A 20,559-nucleotide genomic window follows, 5' to 3' on the forward strand; every position below is an offset into this window, starting at 1 on the left:
ATCTGTATAAACAGGAATGAATAGCCCCCTACCCATAAGGATATTTCAATCATAGAAACAAACATTCATAACATAATTACACAATATATTAAAATTAAATTTGTGAAAATAATCAATCAGATCTTGATTATAAAATATTTTTGACACTAAAAACATGTTCACAGTCTGAGGAGTTAATATGTGACCTGTCACTGTTATTGCTGTAGTATAATACAATACAAAATGTTGTTAGGAATCAACAATCTCTCATTGACAAGGGGGAGAAATGGTTGGTTGGTAGATGAACCTAAACCTTGAATTAGCGAGAAAAACGAATTGAATTTCATTCATTGTCTGCGATGAAGTTAGGCGATTGACCTTGGCAGAGATACTGGTCGCAAAGTGATGTTAACCCCCAGTCCTTTCTGAGTCGCATAATGTCATCAGTGAAACTTGATCTCGACGATCCAATGAAAACAGTAGCCATTGCGCTGATTGTTTTGTCCAACATAGCCTCCACCTTCCCCACCCACCATTGGTTGAAAAATCAAATTAATATCAGAATTGGAATTGGAAAATCAACTTTAACATTAATAATAAACTTATCACCACCTGTGGATCCTCTTCCAGTCCATGCCTGTACAGCAAAGAATCCCACTTCTCTGCCTTGTTACGTTGAGGCCGTTTAACAAGTGGAACCTTCTTTCCATTGTTAAAAATGAGAGACTGCAGCAAACGAGTCTCGCTTTCTGCAGCATCAGTAGACAGATATATAACGGGTGCAGCAGCAGCAGCAGTGACTTTCACTTTTTCAACAATTCGGTTAATACAGTCGGCAGCTTGAGGTACAGGAAAAAAACAACTTTCCCTCTTTCCATTGCTGTCAACACCACCACCACCAACCAAACACATTATTAATACTTTTCCCTTGTCTTGTGTAAAGAGGATGAGTGAAAACACTTATTACTTCTTCTTACCAGGACTTCAAGAACCCCCCACTGCGTCTGAAATGAAGAGCAATAAACCTTTTTCCCAAGAAAGTCTGAATGAAACGCTGAGCTGTAATCGTGATTATACGACTGGGTTCAATCAGAGTCTTGCATTTGTGAACCAGCGGACCACCTGCTTGCATCATCATACCTTGTTCAACATTAGAAAACAACACATCACCTATTGCAATAACGTTGTCCTCAGAAGAGAACTTTCTCAAGATGTCTTTCATTGTTCTCTCTGTTGGCTTGTTAACGTCTTCATCCCACGGCGGCAACTTTAACTTATCCATCGTAATCCCAATTCCCTTCAGTTTCTTGACTCTATCATCGTCCATCAAACAAGGATGCGGCGATGAGAAATAACATAAGAACTTGTCTATATGTACATGCTTCTTCTTCCTAGCTTTTGCAAACACGTCAAATGGGACAACAACTTCTCTACCAATGCACCTGTTTATGTGATCAATGTCAATCACTCGAGCAAACTCGTAATCAATCTTAGCACTGGGAATTACCAGCACCCGTCCAAGTAAAGCTGCAAACAACATATGTTTCTCCAAGCAAATGAAATGATTGGACATCTGTCCAGACACACAAATGGCGATTAGGTACTTATTGGCCTTGGGTTTCCACTCCAAGGTTGTTTTCCTTTGTGAAAGCCTGTTCTGATGATCAAGCTTTCCACATTTCTCTACGGTTAAGAAGTCATCGACAACAGTTGCATGCGATGAGAGAAGGACATGCTTTATTTGGTTATTAAGTGAAATCTGACTGAGGAGAGTAGATTTGAAATTTTGAAGAAATGCAGAATTTGATGAGAAATTGAAATTAGATTCATGGGCAACTGAGTGATTCCATAAATTGAAAAGCCCTAATTGTTGCTGTCTCAGCAAATACAGAGCTTGCAAGTGATCTTGAGGAGGAGGAGGAGGAGGTAAATTATTGACATAGGAAACACTTGTTTGGAAGAAATCCCTAAAATCAGTGGCGAAGTAGACGAGAATGATGAAAAAGGGGAGGAGAATGGCGAAGAGATACCATTTGTTGAGAGGGCTGAAACGAGGACGACGACAACTACGATGATGAATACGGGCATTGAAGTCGTCCTCGTGGTGAATGCCGAACGTTGACGGTTTAGGGGAACTTGTCGATGGAGCAATTTCGTTGTGATCGATGAAATGTTGCCCGCCGTCTTCTTCTTCTTCTTCTTCTACAGATGATTCTCTACTAGACATTGATTATTGGTTACGAGTGAGTGGAATCCAACTGAAGTAAGTTCTTCTTCTTCTTCTTCTTCGGGTCTGTCTGTCTGTCTGTCTGTCTCTGTTGTCTTCTCCAGCTTAGGGAAGAAGTACAGTAGTCTGTCTGTCTGTCTGTCTTCAAACTTATTAGGGCTAGGGCTGATTGCAGACAGGACAAAAATATATATATATATATATATATGAAACGTTAAAAAACCAGTCTTGAAATATTAGATATATATTTCAAAATTCAAATGAAAATTATAATAAATTAACATAATTATCCAGAAGAAGAAGAAGAAGAAGAAGGATTCATAACAATGGTCAAAAAGAATCGTGGAGAAGAAGATGATGGATATATGATACGGAGGATGAGGATGATGATGATGACGACTCCATTTTGAACTCTCCTTTGTCTTCTAACTAACGCCCCTCTCTCTTTTTATTATAGCTCATATCTTCAATCCAATCCAATCCAATCCAAATAATGGGAGAAGGCTTGGTGACGATTGTTCTGACAGGGAAGATATTAATGGTGGCTTCAATTCTCCTCTTTTTGGTCGTCATCTTCATATTGTTTCTCCATTTATACGCCAAATGGTTCTGGTATCGCCAAGAACCAGAATCCTCCGGCGGCGGAACAACAACCGCGCGTCGTCGGCATCGGCGTCGGCGGTTAGACTTCTCGCCAGGACATATTGAATGGTCGGGTCGCCGTGAGAAACATGCGATAGACCCCTTGGTTCTGAAATCACTTCCGATTGTAGCGTACGATGATGATGATGCGAAGGAGGAGGAGTTGAATGAGTGCGCCGTTTGTCTGTCCGATTTCGTGGACGGAGAGAAGTTGAGGTTGTTGCCTAAATGCAGCCATGGATTCCATGTTGAATGTATCGACATGTGGTTCCATTCGCATTCTACTTGCCCTCTCTGTAGGACCACCGCCGTGGCGGTGTCTTCTTCTTCTTCTTCTTCACCACTTCCACCGTCGTCGTCGTCGTCGGCAATGGAGATGGAGATGGTTGCGATTGATGTAAGAGAGTGATCAATTTCATTGTATTTTCTTCTTCATTCTTTCAACAATACTATTATTATTAAGGATCAATCGATCGTAAGTAAGTAAGTAACGAGAAAGAAAGAAAGAAAGAAAGAAAGAACAAACGAACTGAACTAGGGCAGGCAGGGGATGCGAAATTGGGAAATTTTATTATTTATTATTATTACGAAATGCTCTATAGTTGTTTTGATTACTATTTATATCTTTGCGAAATATTATTTTCTATCCCTATATTTTTACATACTATTAAACTAGACCTTTTAACTAATATTATTAAATAAATCATTTATATTTAACCCACACTTTTACACTAACATAACACGTACGGACGGACGGGAGGTCGTTTAAAAATTAATAAAACCATATACAAGTTGTTTCCAAACAAACAACCATATATATTTTTTTTTAAAACTAATAGAATTCCACATTTTAACTCAAAACATTTGTAATATAATTAGATTTGAGGCTTTTGATATTTGAAAAAATTCTTGATATTTGAATTATCAGAAACATAAATAAAAAACCACCGGTTTAAGTAAAAAAATTTATTGAAAAAATAATTATAATATAAAGATTTGCACAATCTTATGTTTTCTGTATGAATATGTCGGTGGTGCAGTGCAATTGTATAGGAATATTTTAGCTATAAAAAAAACTATACATGAAAAAAAAAAGAATATTTTGTTACTATATGTACTGTTATTTTCACACCTCCACCAATTTAATGTTAGCGAAATAATGAATGAAAATTATTTTATTGTCTTTATTGGTTATCGTGAACATGGAAGTGTATGTCTGGTCAGACTCATCATCTTCTTTTTCTCAATAATAAAAAGAAATATATATATATATATAATTGTGTCACAATCATTAATGACTTTTTATTGTAAAATCGTTTAAGTTCAAAATGTTTTTTTTTAGTTTCTTTTTGTGTAAGATCTAGATTATAATGTGGTGAAAAGATTATAAACTTATGGTGGCTGCTGTTGATTGATGTTATGTTATGTTATGTTAGAGGGTGGTTATTTTCATAATATATATAGAATTATTAATATTAATTTAGAAAATTATGATTAATGAATTATTATATGGGACAAGTAAAAATAGAAGGCAGGGTAACAAGTAAAACAACATATTAGCAGTAACAAGAAACAAGCAAGCAAGCAAGCAGAGAGGATAGGATGATAGGACTTAGGAGAGTAATATTTGAATTTGATGGATGAATAATAAGAACATGATCATCATCAGGTTACCAAGTAAATTGGGCCATAGTAGTTATTGTTGTTGTTGCAGTACTGAATCTGATCGGAGGAGGAGGAGGAGCTGCGATTACCATTAGCATTAGCATTAGCAATATTAAGATCAAGTTTCTGGAGACATAGATATGGACTACTATTATTAATTGTTCTTCTACTTCCATCATTATAAATCATAGTCTCCTCCTCCTCTGCCGCCCTTGAATTAATTCTTCGACTGAATGCTCCTCCTCCTCCTCCTCCTCTTAACAGTAACACTACTGTTTGCCACCCTCCACCACCGCCATTCTGCCAACGATAATGACATATCCTCTTCTTCTCCCGCCTTTTATTTGTGATTGGTTGTTGTTCTTCTTCTCCTTGTTCTAATTCACTGCTGTTCCAGCTGTACCATGAAACGATATATTTCTTCCATGGCCTCATCTTCCTCATCCTCCTAGGTGGGGTGGTTTAGAAGATGATGAAATAAGAGGAGGCATTGGCTATTATAATGGATGGATGGATGGAGATATGGGGACACATAAGAAACAGAGAGAATCCTTTAACAGATCTTACAGACAGACAGACAGACAAAGGAAAGGACTGAGGGAGGGAGGGCCTAGCTAGTTAAGCTAAGCTAGAATAAGAACCACAAAAACGCAAGGCCAAGTGCCAAAATTACCAATCTTCTGAAAATGAGAAAAGACACAACTGGAGGAAGAAGAGTAAAATCCTAAACCCAACTCAAAGTAACTAATTAAGAGGACAACCAAACATTTGCTAATTTCTTCTTATTATATCATTCATAGATGCACAGCCACACAAACTCTACACAAAACCATCCAACCAAAAGAAACCTATTTATAAACCCACCAAACAAAAGCTACTCAGATATTATTATGATTAGTATATAGAAGTCAAACTGAGAGACCAAGCATAAAAAAAAAAAAAAAAAAAAGCCTTTGAACATAGTTGTATAGTGACTATTATCCCTAATTAGCCATGTCTATCATCCATATCATCTAAAAAGCCCCCTCTCAGTATCATAGTTGAAGCAAAGGAAGTGCCATCACAATCCCAAACACAGATATAAGCAAAATCAGAACCCATGTTGGTAAAGACTGTCTCCTGCCTTCTTCTTCTTCTTCTTGTCTTCTCTGCTCATGCTCTTCTTCCCCTTTATTATTATTATTATTATTATTATTCAGCTCCTCTTCCTTTCTTGGACCACGTAGTTTCTCCAACAATGGTTGTGTATTTTCTTCTCCCTTAGGGCCCATTGATGCTACTTTTGCACTAGGTTGCTCCAATAGCTGCTGTTCTTCGTATTTCTCCATGTACTCCGGGAATATTTTCTTGAATGTTGGGCTGTTGACAAAGAAACATTAACCAAACATAATTTTGTCAATTTCAACAACATTAAAATAGATAAAAAAAATGCTAACATAAAATACCGCACCACAGGAACTTACTTCTTACAATTAAAAGCAAGCGAAGACTTTGCTAGCCTTTGCTTCTCAATGTCAGTAGTTGACACACTCCCAGTGGTGGGACTGCTGTCCATCTACACTCAGAAACCAAGAAAACTCATGATGAGCCAAGGAATAACTAGTACATAAGTTGTTCTCCTTTAAAGAACATGATTATTCACAAGAAAAATACAAGTACCAGATGGAAAGTTAAAAACTACACATTTTTTAAGATTTAACGAATCTTACCATGAAGGATAGAAGCCCAGTAAGTATACTGCAATTAAGGAACACACACAATAGGGTCAGACCTAAAATCAACACATAACATCAAGGCCTCCAAATGCTATATGAAAATTTACTCACCTTGATACAGACCACATTGGGTTCCAGCTTTCAGGATGAACTGGAGATAATAAATATTAAGGAACCAGAGAGAACTAAAATAATTCCTCAACAACTGAAGTTTGCTATACAATACTTACAGTCACTCATAGAAAGGCATATCTTCTTTTGCGTCATAAATCTTCCATTTGGAGTGATCATACTGCATTGGATATAACATCTTGATTTCAGAACAATAATAACTACACTTTATTAGCATGTAAATGAGACTAACTACTTAACCATTACTACACTCTTACAGGAAACGAGTAACCAAACTATCTTACGTTATTCCAGGAGGTTTATATGGATACTCCGGAGGAAACTTGATTTTCCCATAATAATGCCCACCTTAGCATAAAGATAAAAAGACATTTTAAATATCTACTGATAAAAATACTATGCTAAATATCTCAACAAAAAAAGTACTCATTAAAACTAACCTGCAAAAGGGGTTCCCTCACTTCCCTCTAATACATAGTCTGCAACATTTTAAGGATGGATAATGTTGAAGATATTCAGGAAAGGAAGATGATAAAACAAAACATAGAACCCCCTAAACAGATTCACTTTGCACTGAACCTCAAGAAAATCTACCAAATAAATGGATCAAAGGAGCAAACATAGGCTCGCTTCAACAGTCCAGTAAAACAATTCTGGTTGAAATGGAAGTTCAAGTAAAGCACAGAACCTTAGCCCAAACAAAAGAAGTAAAACACAGAAGTTCATTTTTAAATTCTGGGGATGAAGCTTGACATTTCATACTCTTCCAGTAGGATTATTCTTAAATGCAATACATCAGAAGAAATATAGAAATCTGGTATGATAAAATACAATACATATATAGACAAAGTACAAGAATAGAACAAACATCAATAGGCAAATTCATGATAACAAAAGCAGAATGCATACCATATAATAAAATCTATTATTTATTACTTCCCGAGGTTGGGTTCTGAGATCCGAGTTAGTATTTATAGGCTAAACTTATAATATGAAGAGTTCACAAGGATACTATATCTCGTGTCCACAATGATTATGGAGCATCCTAGGATTAGGGAATATAAGTTCAAATAATCTTGTTGACTGGATGATATATAAGTTCACCCTTGCAACTACCTTCGGTAGAAGATTGAACAAGTTTAAAGTTTTTCTTTCTATACCTTATCTTAGGTAAAATTATTTATTTGGAAACATTCCCCTTAGTTTACTATGGATCTCCTTCATTGGAAGAGTATAAAACCATCCTAGCATACACATCTTTAACAACATAAGGTTCAATATCACGTGTATAATATTAGAAACTCATAAACTTGCTGAGGAGTTCAATTCTAAAACATGAGTCAAAGTATCTTTGCATGTCTCAGTTCAGCCTATCACCAAATTTTTTCCAGTTGTACCATCCAATAGGCATAGATCCATATAAATATATAAAGAAACTGCATAGTAAAGATCATTTTATAGATGAGAAATAAATAATAACAAGGATCATTTTATCATTCAACTTCCAATTGTGTCTAAATTCAGAACTTCAGAATCCATCCACATTGAAAGATGCATGTAAGACACATTCTAACAAGTGCTATTTTCCCCCTGTTAATATGACGTACTAAAAATAGAAGATGGAGAGCGCGAATCATTTGCCATTGAACAAGAGGATGTTAAATACCACAAAGGAATAAGAAGTACCATGAGATGGACACACTTACGCCATTCAAGAATATCATTAGGTGAAGGACGAGCTGTGACATGGGAAACAGGTTCCTGCAATTCACGGAGATACCATATGAACCAATCCAATCAATGCAAGTAACATTTCAAAATTTTGTTGCACTATCAAATGATACACTGGAATGGAACTGCACTAGATACCAAAAAAAGTATGGGGAGGAGGTGGACTGGCGGCTTGGAGTAGAGCAGAGTTTTAATCAGTCAAAAAAAAGAACATGTATGAAATAAATATTGGTTACTCCTATGAGAGTATAAACAAGTAATTATGTTAGCTTGTGGCTAATGCACTATTTATGCACCCTCTACTAACCCTAACCATATTACACGTAACAACTTAATAACAATATTTTAGAAGACAATTTATTTCTTAAATCAACTTTCTTTTTTCTATAATCTTTTTCATTTTTCTTAATTTGGCAAGTAGAGTTGAATAGTTTGAATTCCGTATTTAACAGTTCGATCTTGTTGATTAGTTGTAGCACTGATTCTAAGACAGGATACAAATATTTTCCCACATACTGTGAAAACATTTCCATTCACGCTTCAAAAGAAACCCAATCTTGACTCCGATCTAACACAGGTTAGCATACAATCCACTAAAGAATCTACATCCCGGATTCCAACAATTTTAGCAACTTTCCATCGGTTAATTCATAGTTGTAGTATAGGGTGATAAATTATTTAGGTATGTAGATGTCTGGGTCCATCCCAGATTTCAAGGCTACTCTAAAGTTTAGGCACAAATGCACAATAAATCAATACAAAAGGATTATTTACGTATCAATAAGAAATTAATTATGCAACATGAAAACGTACTTTGCAAAGGGATCTGTATTCCTTCTGAAGTCGCTTTACACAAGCTTTTTCTGCCATCTTGCAACACCCTCTTGTATAGAGTCGCTATAGATTTTCTACTTGAACCTTCACTTCATTGTGTGACAACACTACAACTGTTTAGATACAAACAAATAAGAAGCACCAGGCATTGTGAATACAATTAAGCATGTCATCACAAAACTAGGTAGCAACCTTGTGCAATGCAAAAGAACAAACAGAACATATATATACACAGGAAGGTGTAAATATTTTACAGTATTAAAAGAATGTGCAAGTAGAGAGAACAGACAATAAAAAATCTTTAATAATGTAAAAAATATAAATCCAGGCATTGATTATATCTCTTAACTGATTGTATTCCTAATATAGATTTGTAATTCATGCTTATTGATTTTCATTGGAATATATGCTCTTACTATTAATTTTTTTTTAATGTCAATTTTTTATTAGAAAAAACGCAATATGCGTTCAAAAGTTACAAAGGAAAAAAAAAAGTAGAAAATAAAAACAATAGCGTAAAAATGTAAATGCCAATATGCTCTTACTATTAATAATTTGGAATTACACCTTTTTCAAAAATATAAGAATAATAATAATCTGGAATCACACCAACACGTCCATATCTCCTACAGCTATTAGCTAGATGTGAACAAATTAACTTACTAAATATTTTTACCAATTTTTAAGAATTAATTTATAACAATTATTTTTTTGTCCAGCAACTTAACCTCATCAATTATGTGCACCAAGTGAAGATCGTACCTAGAATTCAGATCCTAAATACATCTAAACCATCCTAGCTGTCATGGAAACGAGTGACATTCTTGGGATTCTTGTAACTATAGTAGCAGATATATAGAAGATTTCACTGGAGATTCAATTAGAAATAAGTCCACAAATGATGAACTTGGATGTTGACCCATTTGGAAACAGGTATTATGGATACATTTTTACAGGAATAATTTAATTTCAACTTAAGATATAGTTACTTTCGAAGATTTTGGTTTTTATGTGCTTGAAGACAAAAATTAAGAAATGAAAACACTTATAAGTGTTTTCAAATGGGGCCAATATAGCCGTTTGAATAATTATGTAACCTCTACGCAGTAAAGAACATGATAGTGACTCTGAAATTCAAAACTCATTCGGGTATCGCCTCATAGTTTAGAAGCTTCTTATATGCAGGATAACAGGATATTAAATTCACTTGGAAACCATTTATCATGACAGTTAGGTATCAAGTCATTTTATTGGGCTGTTTGGCTATTGCAGTTAGACTTGGAATACATGCATCAATATGCCATCATACTTTATCCTCTGTACTGTTTCAGTGAACTAGATGGCTCAATTTGACATACAAATTAACTTAAATATAGACCCTGTTCTATGAACCTAAGTTCAATCAATTGACATCAACAATGGCGTATCTATATATCCAATGAGTCAGCCTCATAGTCCATTTCAGATATTGTCTCCTTACAAACAAATCTCATATCCATGCTAATCTCTTCTTTTTTCTAGGGGACAGGTTGGGATTTTAATAGAAAATCCCATATCCATGCTAATCCGCTTGTAGTAAGAACCGGTATCCAACACGACCAGCACAAAGGTTGCAAAATTACCAAAATTAACAATAAGATAGATTCGTCGGTCACGGAGAAGAAACTAACGGATGACATGAGTTGTTAAATGAAATCAATTTGATAAAGAAAGACAGCGAGAGAGATACATCACCTTTGAACCAAGGATCTATTATTATGTATGTTGATTCGGATCCTGATTTAGAGATTATGATCTAGAAAAGGGGCTGGCTGGCTGGCTGGCTCTCACTCTTCCTTCCCTCTTCTCTACCGCGAAAAGAGGTCGAAATGTTCTTCTCCCCCAAACCGTGACCTTGTTTTGATGTATGTGTTCAAGTGCAGACTCACTGACTCACTGACTGACTGTAACCAAAATATGAAGGGAAACAAATATCAAATAGACCCTCAAACGTGTATCTGAAGATCAAATAAAACACTGAACTCTTCTTAGAATAATCATTTTCACTTCACAATCTCTGTTCTCTAGATCTTATTTAGGAATATTGGTATGTTGTGATGTCACAATCATCCTCTCACCAATTATTGAACTCATTTGTTTGTTTAGTATTTTATTTTTGAAGTGATTTTTTTTATAAAATTATCAAACATATGACATTTTATATATTCTATCTTTTATTAACCAACATAACTAAAAAAGTAACTTCTAAATGATAAATGAACAGTGTGACATTTAGTTTATTGGCCAATTAAACTACCTCAATATGTTAATTATATTTAGTCTAAATTTGTATGAATCATATGACATGGACTAATGCATTTTGAATATACATTTATAACAAAGGAAAAGATACATTCATCACTAAATTCATCATTGGAATTCCTCATAATCCAGTAGTTACAAATTCCAATTATAAATCATGGAACAAAGAGAACCATCAAATTATGTCCCGAGTTAGGATATCCAACATTACTGTATTAAGCCTTAAGCAATCAGGGTTAAGCTACTTAACTCGATGACTCCAAAAATAGGAAAAAACCACTTAACAACAAAATTTTATTTGGGATACAGCTAAATCTCAATATTCTTGTATTAATAATAGCTCTAAACTATTTCAAGTTGACTGATCATACACAAACTCGAGCAGAGTGCTGCAATGGACATAAATGAGTATTTTAGTACTCTTGATAAACATTGGCAACTAGTTGACTCTTTTAAACTATTGGCATGGTACAAATGATGTTGAACTTTATAAATGGAATATCGAAGAATCTACAAATACCTCTTCGGTTTGAAACTTGTATTTGAACAGGTTAGATGTCGAATAATGGCGATGAAGCCCACGTCGAGCCTGGATGAAGTATTTTTTGAAGTTCGACAAAAGAGTTTCGTCTTCAAATAAATTCTAAATCGCCGATCATTACTCCAAACGCATAATATTCTACACTTGTCTCACAAAATGAAGTTATTGTTGCAGTCATGCTAAGCAAAAACCCTAGATCTGACAGGAAGTTCAATCGACCTAAGTGTGAGTATTGTCGTAAAACTAGTCACACAAAGGATAGATGTTGGATACTATATGGAAAACCTATCCATTCAAAGTTTCCATCAGACCATCATTTTGATTTGCAACGTTCTTCAAGAGCTCCAATTGGAGAGTCTTGTTGGAAGACCAGGGGATAAAGTATCCCTTAATTCAAGAATACTAACATCATCGAAAATTGTAAAAACAAAAGAAAATAACTAAAGAACGTAGACACAATATTTATAGTTGTTCGACCAAAATAGACGTACATCCACTTTCAAAACACAAGAGAGTCTCAACTTTATTATCAAGAATGTTAGAAGAGTATTACAATGATTCTCTCCTAATTAAAGCTCACACACAACTCACAAAGAAACGATGTTCTTAAAGCAAAAATTGACTTTCTAAAGTACCCAATTGCACATTTAAATAAGCCTCAATTAGGTTAATGTCAATATCTTGTCCGAAACTCTCAAAGAACTTCCAAAATATTTTTACCATATTTTCTAATTGTATTTTCATAAAAAAAAAAAACTAATTTTCTTTTGTGATAATTTTATTTCATAATATCAAGATTATACACCAAAAGATGTAGTTTTTTTTGTTTGTTAAATATATCATTTATTTACACCAAAATTGTATACCATTAATATACCATATTTGTAATATTATAAATACATTCTCAACATCAGACCATCGATTTGATTTGCAGCATTCTTCAAAAGCTCCAGGAGGAGAGTCTCTCAACTGGTACAACCAGTTAGGGGTTTTTTGTTTCTATCCAAAATACAAACAATAATTCTCAATCTAAACCAACAAGCAGTAGTTCAGCCTTATTTGGTTTTAGTAGGGAAGAACATAATGATTTAAATAAAAATGGTAAGGACGGGTTTGACAGTAACAAAAAGGAAGTATGCATTTTGTGAATTAAATAAAAAATCTGGAAATTGGATCATTGATTCGGGTGTTTTTGATCATATGGCGGGTGGCAAATCATTTTTTTTTAAATTTTACACAATGACAAGATATTCTCGGAATTAGAATCATTAATGGAAGTTAATTAAAATATTGGGTATGATTCAGTTTATATTAATCCCAAATCATTTCTTATGACAGGTTCTATATGTATCAGATCTCGATTGTAACATATTGTCTATTAGAAAACTAACAATAGATTTAAAGTGTAATGCTAATTTTTATCCTCATTGTAGAATTAGGCCTAAGATTTTGAGATCCAATTTATAGTGTGCCTCAATATTAGTTACAAAAGAATCCATATATATATATATATATTATATGAAGAGAGAATGATATATTCTAAAAGGGAAAAATATATAATATAATATATAGAGAGAATGATTATTTCCTAATTATGAAATCTAAAAACCTATATATATTTACATTGTAAACAAGTTATATAGTGTGGTGAGACTAAAACTTAGAATATAAATAGAGTTAGAATTTGTAATTATAACTCTATTGAATCGATTCTCCGAAAGCAGAACGTAGAACATTGTTGGTCCGAACCTGGATAAAACTCTTGTGTCGTTATTCTGTTTATTTTTTGCTTTTACGTTATTGTTCTACATCCATTACGATTTCTATATTTCTGCTTTTCATTCTTCAGGTGATAGTTTTCATAACAAACTGGTACTAGAGCGAGGCATCTCAAGTCAAAGAAATCGAACCGCGATCGCCTTAGACCAACCTCGCTCTGATACCAGTTTGTTGTGAAAACTATCACTCGAAGAATGAAAAACGGAAATATAGCAATCGTAATGGATGTAGAACAATAAAGTAAAATCAAAAGAATAAACAGAATAACGACATAAGAGTTTTACCTAGGTTCGGACCAACAATATCATACGTCCTACTTTCGGAGAATCGATTCAATAGAGTTATAATTTCAAATTCTAACTCTATGTATGTTCTAGGTTTTAGTCTCACCACACTCTACAACTCGTTTACAATGTAAATATATATAGACTTTTAGAATTCATAATTAGAAAAAAAATCATTCTCTCTATATATTTTATTTTATTATATTATTTCCCTTTTAGAATATCATTCTCTCTCCATATAATATAATATATATAAAATTTTTCTTTCTTTTGTACCTAATATTGAAGAACACTAAATTGAGCTTCAAAACCCTAGGCCCAATTCCACAACTGAGTTGTGTTTGAGACTCTATGTTCTATGCAGAAATCTGTCTCATGTCTTTAGTTTGCTTTCTACTACTCTTAATGTCATTTTTTATCAAAATGCTAAAATCATGTTATGCCATTATGGATTAGGTCACCTTAATTTCATGCATCTTCTACAACTTTTTCCCAAATTATTTCTTAATGCGAAGTTTAATTCATTTCAATGTGAAGTGTGTTAATTTGTTAAACATTGTCGTGTTCATTATCCTCAATTATTGCAAATTGCATCTAAATTATTTTCATTGTTTCACATTGACGTTTGGTGTCCATCGAGAATAAAAACTTTAACTGGTAAATGTTGGTTTGTTTCATTTGTGGGTGATCACATTCATTTGACTTGGTTATATTTAATGAAAGAAAAATCAGAAGTCAACAAAAATTTTAAACAATTCCACACAATGATTCAAACACAATTCTAATGTGGAATACTTGCCATAAAACGGACAATGCAAAAGAGTATTTTAATCACACTTTTAATTAATTTCTTTCTACTAAAGGCATGGTTCATCGTAGTTTGTGTGTTGACACACCTCAATAAAATGGAGTTGCCGAACGTAAGAACTGTCATCTTCTCGAGGCTACAACGCAAGAACTGCCATCTTCTCGAGGCTACACAATCTCTTTTATTTTCATTTAATGTGCCTAAATATTTTTGGGGATGTCGTCTCTACGACATCTTATCTTATCAATTGAATGTCTTAAAAAATACTCAAATTTCAAACTCCAATCCAATGTCTTTTATAAATTTTTCCACACACTAACGCCATTTCTTCTACCCTCCCTCTTAAAGTGTTTGGGTGTTCCTCCTTTGTTCACATCCATCACGATAGAAACAAATTTGATCTTAAATCTGAAAAATTCATATTCGTCGGTTATGCACCATTCCAAAAGGGATATCTAATTATTTGGCTTCCGATATTAATGGGGGAGAATCTAGATGAATATCAATATTTTTCATAATCTTTCACTCTCATTATATAACCATTTAATAATTCTCTATCTTCCACTACTATTATCACTTCTACTTCTTTCACTTCCACATTTACTCTTAAATCAATATCATTTGAATACCGAGCACACTCTTCATCACATCAATTTTCAATATCGGGTTGAATCCAACTCCATAAGAACACTCAAGTATTAGTATTTCACTTGATCCTAGTTATGTTGATGATGATATTCTTAACTTACTTATTGCTTGGAGAAGAGGACAAAGATCTTGCACTATACACCCGATTGATAATTTTGTATCTTATGAAAGGTTCTCACATTAATATCGATCTTGTCCTGCCTCTCATGATAATGTACAGATTCCAATAATGTTGATGAAGCTTTTCAACATTCTCGTTGGAAAGAGGCGGTATTAGATGAATTGCAAGTTCTTCAGAAGAATGGTACTTGGTTGTGACTTGCCTTTGAAAAAGAAGGTGATTGGGTGTAAATGGATTTTTAAGCTAAACATAATGTCGACGAGACAATTGAACGTTGTAAAGCACGATTGTAGCCAAACTGAATACTATTAGAATTCTATTTGCTTTGTTAGCAAATAAAGATTGGTTGTTGTACCAACTTGATGTTAAAAACGTCTTTCTAAATGTAGATTTAGAAGAAGTATACATGGAAATTCAACCAGGTTTAAAATTTAAGTCATTTGAAAACAAGGTTTGTAGACTACACAAATCATTGTACGGTTTCAAACAATCCCACGAACGTGGTTTGACAAGTTTACCAAATCAGTCATGAATTCTGAATATTTTCAAAGGCAAGTCGATCACACTATGTTCATCAAAATATCAAACGAAAAGAAGGTAGCAATTCTTATTGTATATGTTGATGATATTATATTTACAAGTGATGATGAAACTTTTAGTCTTGAAAAAGACATTAACGAGAGAATTTGACACTAAAGACCTTGGACAACCTAAGTTCTTTCTTGGCATGGAGATTTCCCGGTCATCTAAAGGTATTTTCATGTCTCAAGAATATACTTTTTAAATTTATTGACAGAAACATGAATGCTTGGTTGTAAACCTATTGACACTGCTATGGGCCCTTACAATAATATTAGATCAAGAAAATATGAAGTCTTAGTTGATAAAGGAAGATATCAGAGACTAGTAGGTTGTCTAATCTATTTGTCACACACTCGTCCCGATATTGGTTTCTCAGTAAGTGTTGTGAGTCAGTTCATGAATAACTATAATCAAGATCATATGGATGTGACTTATCGAATTTTGAGATATATTAAAGCACTCCAGGTAAAAGATTAATGTTCCTTAAAAATGAAATCATAGATTTGTTAGTTTATACAGATTCTAATTGGGCTGGAGGCATCACAAATAGAAAATCCACTTCAACTTATTGCACTTATGTGTGGGGTAATCTTGGACGTGGAGAAGCAAAAATAGTCCATTGTATCTCGAAGTAGTGTCGAAGTAGAGTTGAGAGCTCTTACACTTGAGTTATGTGAATGACTTTGGGCCGTTAGAGTTCTAAAAGATATTGGTGTTATTAATGATACTACGATTAATTTTTGAAGAGTGATAGAGGGAGGGAATGATGTGTCATCACATCACTGGTTGAAAAAGGATAAAGGGTGGGGAGGGAGAGAAAATTTGTTATTTTTTCGGCCAATCAAATTGCACCACGTTATTTCCTCTCCCAAATTCTCCCCCCCCTAATCATTTCTCTTAATTTTTATTGTGATAATCTTGCAGCCATTAGTATTGCAAAAAATCTGATTTATCACGATAGAACAAAACATATTGAGATCGATAAACACTTCATTATTGAGAAAGTCAACAATGGGCTAGTCTCTCACATTCCATCACGGTTCCAAATTGTCGATGTTCTAGCCAAAACGCTATCAAGGACTATCTTTGAAGATTTGTGTCAAGTAGAGATGCACACTTTGTATTTCCTAACTTGAGGGGAATGTAAATATAATAACTTTCTATAACTGTTATTATATAAATAAGAGTATAATATGCATTTATAGTAATATAGAAAGTTTGATACATAAAAGTTGTAGCAGATTTTTTTCTTTCTAACCTTCTAAATCTATCCGACCCCAATCCAACGTATACTGGAACCACCGCATGTATATATTTAAACGCATTGTTGTTACCATCACTAAATGAGATAATGATTTAGTTGATTATCATATGATTTATTTCATGTAATTGTTTCTTAGAAAAACTTTTTAATATCTTTGTATAACAAGAATCAAACAATTGTCACTAGTTTTAACATGGAAATTTACAAGCATTGGGGATATTATTTGGTAAATTTTTTTTTTTTTCACAATCACAATAGTTTATTATCATTTGTTATGAAAATCATTGTGATTGAAATAAATGACTTTACTCTTTTTTTTTTTTTTTTTGTAACTTCTTAAATTTTATTTTTTTACCATTTTATCCTTATTTTATATACTTTTTATTATATTATTTTCTTTTGAACTATAAAAAAAAAACAATGTAAAAATTTGTTTGTTATGTCATGCTAGATTAATTAGTTATCTCAACTTTAAATAATTTTAATAAATAAATAAAAATTAAATTAACAATATTATAATTTATAATCAAAATTTTTTTATTGGATTGAGGTAAGGAATTGAAAAAATAAATTAGAAAGAAAAAGTATACATAATTTAGACAATTAAGGTATATCATTTAATTTTAACATTGGTACTACAAAACATTTGTTTAAGTGGACACTTAAATGACAGCACATAAATTTTGCCAAAAAAAGAAGGATAATTTTTTTTATGAACGCTTAATTATATCACTCCCTTACATACTAACATAATTATATATTAATATTTTAAATAAACTATTACACTCATACATTAAATAATTCAAAAAAAATCCTTTAGAAAGAAAAACAAACCTTATAAATAAATCAGAGTGTTCCAAATTTTTTAACGGTATAGTGATCACCGTTAAGTACAAATTTGTGCATCTATAAATATTTAAAGGAGTATTAAGGGAGGAAATTAAAAAAGAAAATAATATATTATCACCTTATTAATTAAAAAAAAAAAAAGTGCAAGAAGAGGTTAAAGATTAACTATTTTATTTTTTTTAGTCAATCAAATTGTGTCCATCATTCTTTTTCTCATCTTCTCTTTCAAATCCCTTTCTACTTATCATTTCTCAAATATTTACCAAGCTATGTATAATTATCACTTAACGGCTTTACTGCATGTGCCGGTAAACATTTTATTTAGCGGCGTTAATTAACGCTTACCGGCTCAACTATATGTGCCGGTAAATACTTAATTAGTGGCGTATAATTACCACCCTACCAGCCCTAATTCATATGTCGGTATGGCACATAAGAAACTTTGTTTTATGTACGGTAAAAAATTGATTTTGTTGCAGTGGTTATCATCCCCAAATAGCTTGATATTTATTGATGAGTTTATATATTATTTAGAGCTAGTTTGATCTAGGTTGTTTAAGATTTCTTTTGAAATTTTATTCAATTTTTTATATATTTTTTTATCACTTACTATCATACTAACCATTAAATTATTGATTCATCAATTTAAATATTAAAATATTTTTATTTTATTTTAAAAAAATATATATTTTTTTAAATATAGAGCACATTATAATAATTTAACAAATAAAAAATCTAAAAAAACTATTTTTTTTTATCTCTCAAATAACCAAAATGTTACCGTTCCTTTTAAAACAAGAATTTCATTCAATTTTTATAATTTTAATCATTAAATCACTCGTTTTATCTACTAAAATATTTTTATTTTAATTTTTAAAATTTTAATTTTAAATCAAAAAAACATTACAGTAATTTAACAAATTAAAAATTCAAATAATTTAATTTTTCATCTAACAAGATTTTTTTTTTTACAAAATTTCAAAAATATATTTAACAAATTAAAATGAGATAAACCTAGAAAGTTTGTTTGATCTTTGATTATTTATGTTATAAAATCAGGTATTTATATATAAAAATAAAACCATATATTTCTTTCCCTCGTACTCATAAATTAATAATAAAATTTTAAAATATTTAAAAGAATGAGTATTTTGGTATTACGTATATTCAAAAAGTATGATTTTATAGATAAAAAGAAATTAGATTAATGATTGTTTTTTCGATAAAATATAAAAATAAAATAAAATCAAAATAATAGGTAGAGCCCTAAATGCCTAAATGGCAGTGAGGGTACAGACAATTCAATAAAATCCCACCAGCCTCGTTCATTTGTAGATGGCTACATTTATGGATGGGTCCACATCTAGGTTATGATATTTTTAAATAAAATATATATAATCATCTGAATCTTTTTTAATAAACCCTCCTCTTTTTTTAACTTTTATTTATGGCTGCTTATCTAATAAAACTATTAAGTATTAATCTCTCTTCCAACCATTTTGATTTCTTTTTATTTTCGTTTCTAACTATTTGTTTATACATGGTAGTTGCCAGGTCAAGTGTTTTACTTTTCAACCAGATATAGTCAAACCAACGTTTCTATCTTCCGCTTGTCTATGTTGAGTTATTTAAAAAATATATAAAAATATATTTGAATTTTTAGTTGATTAAGTATAATAATATTGTTTTATATTAAAATTTGTTAAATATATTTTATTATTTTGATAAAAAAAAAAAAAGTGATTATATTAATCTCACCATGGGTAGAGTTTAAGAGACTAAAATGTCATGAGTCAAACTGAAAACGGAAGATCATAGTTATGGTGTCGTTCTCTTTATTTAAAAAAAAAATAGTGATTAGATGAGTGATTTTTTTTTTTATATAAATAACAAGTAAAATTTATTTTTATTTAATATAAAATTATGATATAATTTCTAAATTATAATTTTAAAAATATAACAAATGCAATAGTATAAGATCTTCTAACTTATCGTTTTATCATCTAATTAATTGAGAAAACGATTAAATGTTGTAGAGATAGAAGGAAATTGAAGAGATAATAAATCTTGCAATGAACTCCAGCATTGACCATTAAGGATGCAATACATCTTTGTTTGTCGGGCTAACACTAACTTTTCTTCAGCATAATGACTCCGCTCAAAAAGAAAGTCGGTCGTTCCCACCGGGTTTAAAGAGGTCTGGATATTCGAGACCTTGTTTCATTTAATAAGGTTTTTGTATCAAAATTGTGTAGTAGATTTGCAACGGAGTCAAATAGTCTTGAACATCAATGATCAGGTGTAAGTATAATCAAAGATTGGTCTAGTTGGTTCACCAAAATATCTAAATTATCTAGTGGGTGTAACATTTGGAGGGAAATTTATTCTATGTGGAAAAGTTTCTGTGAGCAGTCTAGATTCAATTTGGGGGATGATTCTTCGATCAGTTTTTGAGAC

General features: G+C 32.3%; 3 protein-coding genes across 4 annotated transcripts; 1 reads left to right on the forward strand and 2 right to left on the reverse strand.

Moving 5' to 3' along the window:
• Positions 1-31: 31 nt before the first annotated feature.
• LOC124933867 (O-fucosyltransferase 36-like) lies at positions 32-2,679 on the reverse strand. Its single transcript, XM_047474308.1, has 3 exons — positions 957-2,679; positions 592-859; positions 32-499 (listed from the first exon to the last, which is right to left on the reverse strand). The coding sequence occupies exons 1-3, from the start codon at positions 2,204-2,206 to the stop codon at positions 323-325; spliced, it is 1,695 nt and encodes a 564-aa protein (XP_047330264.1). The 5' UTR covers positions 2,207-2,679; the 3' UTR covers positions 32-322.
• Positions 2,496-3,406, forward strand: LOC124933868 (RING-H2 finger protein ATL3-like). Its single transcript, XM_047474309.1, has one exon. It carries the CDS (start codon positions 2,700-2,702, stop codon positions 3,255-3,257), a length of 558 nt encoding a protein of 185 aa, XP_047330265.1. The 5' UTR covers positions 2,496-2,699; the 3' UTR covers positions 3,258-3,406.
• A 1,942-nt stretch (positions 3,407-5,348) lies between these two features.
• LOC124936551 (ubiquitin-conjugating enzyme E2 34-like) lies at positions 5,349-10,833 on the reverse strand. Of its 2 annotated transcripts, none has more exons than XM_047477056.1 (10): positions 10,660-10,833; positions 8,905-9,009; positions 8,067-8,121; positions 6,801-6,839; positions 6,645-6,708; positions 6,459-6,520; positions 6,340-6,379; positions 6,223-6,250; positions 5,977-6,068; positions 5,349-5,872 (listed from the first exon to the last, which is right to left on the reverse strand). In XM_047477056.1, exons 2-10 carry the CDS (start codon positions 8,959-8,961, stop codon positions 5,548-5,550), a joined length of 762 nt encoding a protein of 253 aa, XP_047333012.1. In that variant the 5' UTR covers positions 8,962-9,009; positions 10,660-10,833; the 3' UTR covers positions 5,349-5,547. The 2 variants fall into 2 exon arrangements, with proteins under 2 accessions (XP_047333012.1, XP_047333011.1); XM_047477055.1 differs by having other exon boundaries at positions 8,905-9,038.
• Positions 10,834-20,559: the final 9,726 nt, after the last annotated feature.

This window comes from Impatiens glandulifera, chromosome 4 (genome assembly GCF_907164915.1).
Source record: "Impatiens glandulifera chromosome 4, dImpGla2.1, whole genome shotgun sequence".
Classification (NCBI taxonomy): Eukaryota; Viridiplantae; Streptophyta; class Magnoliopsida; order Ericales; family Balsaminaceae; genus Impatiens; species Impatiens glandulifera.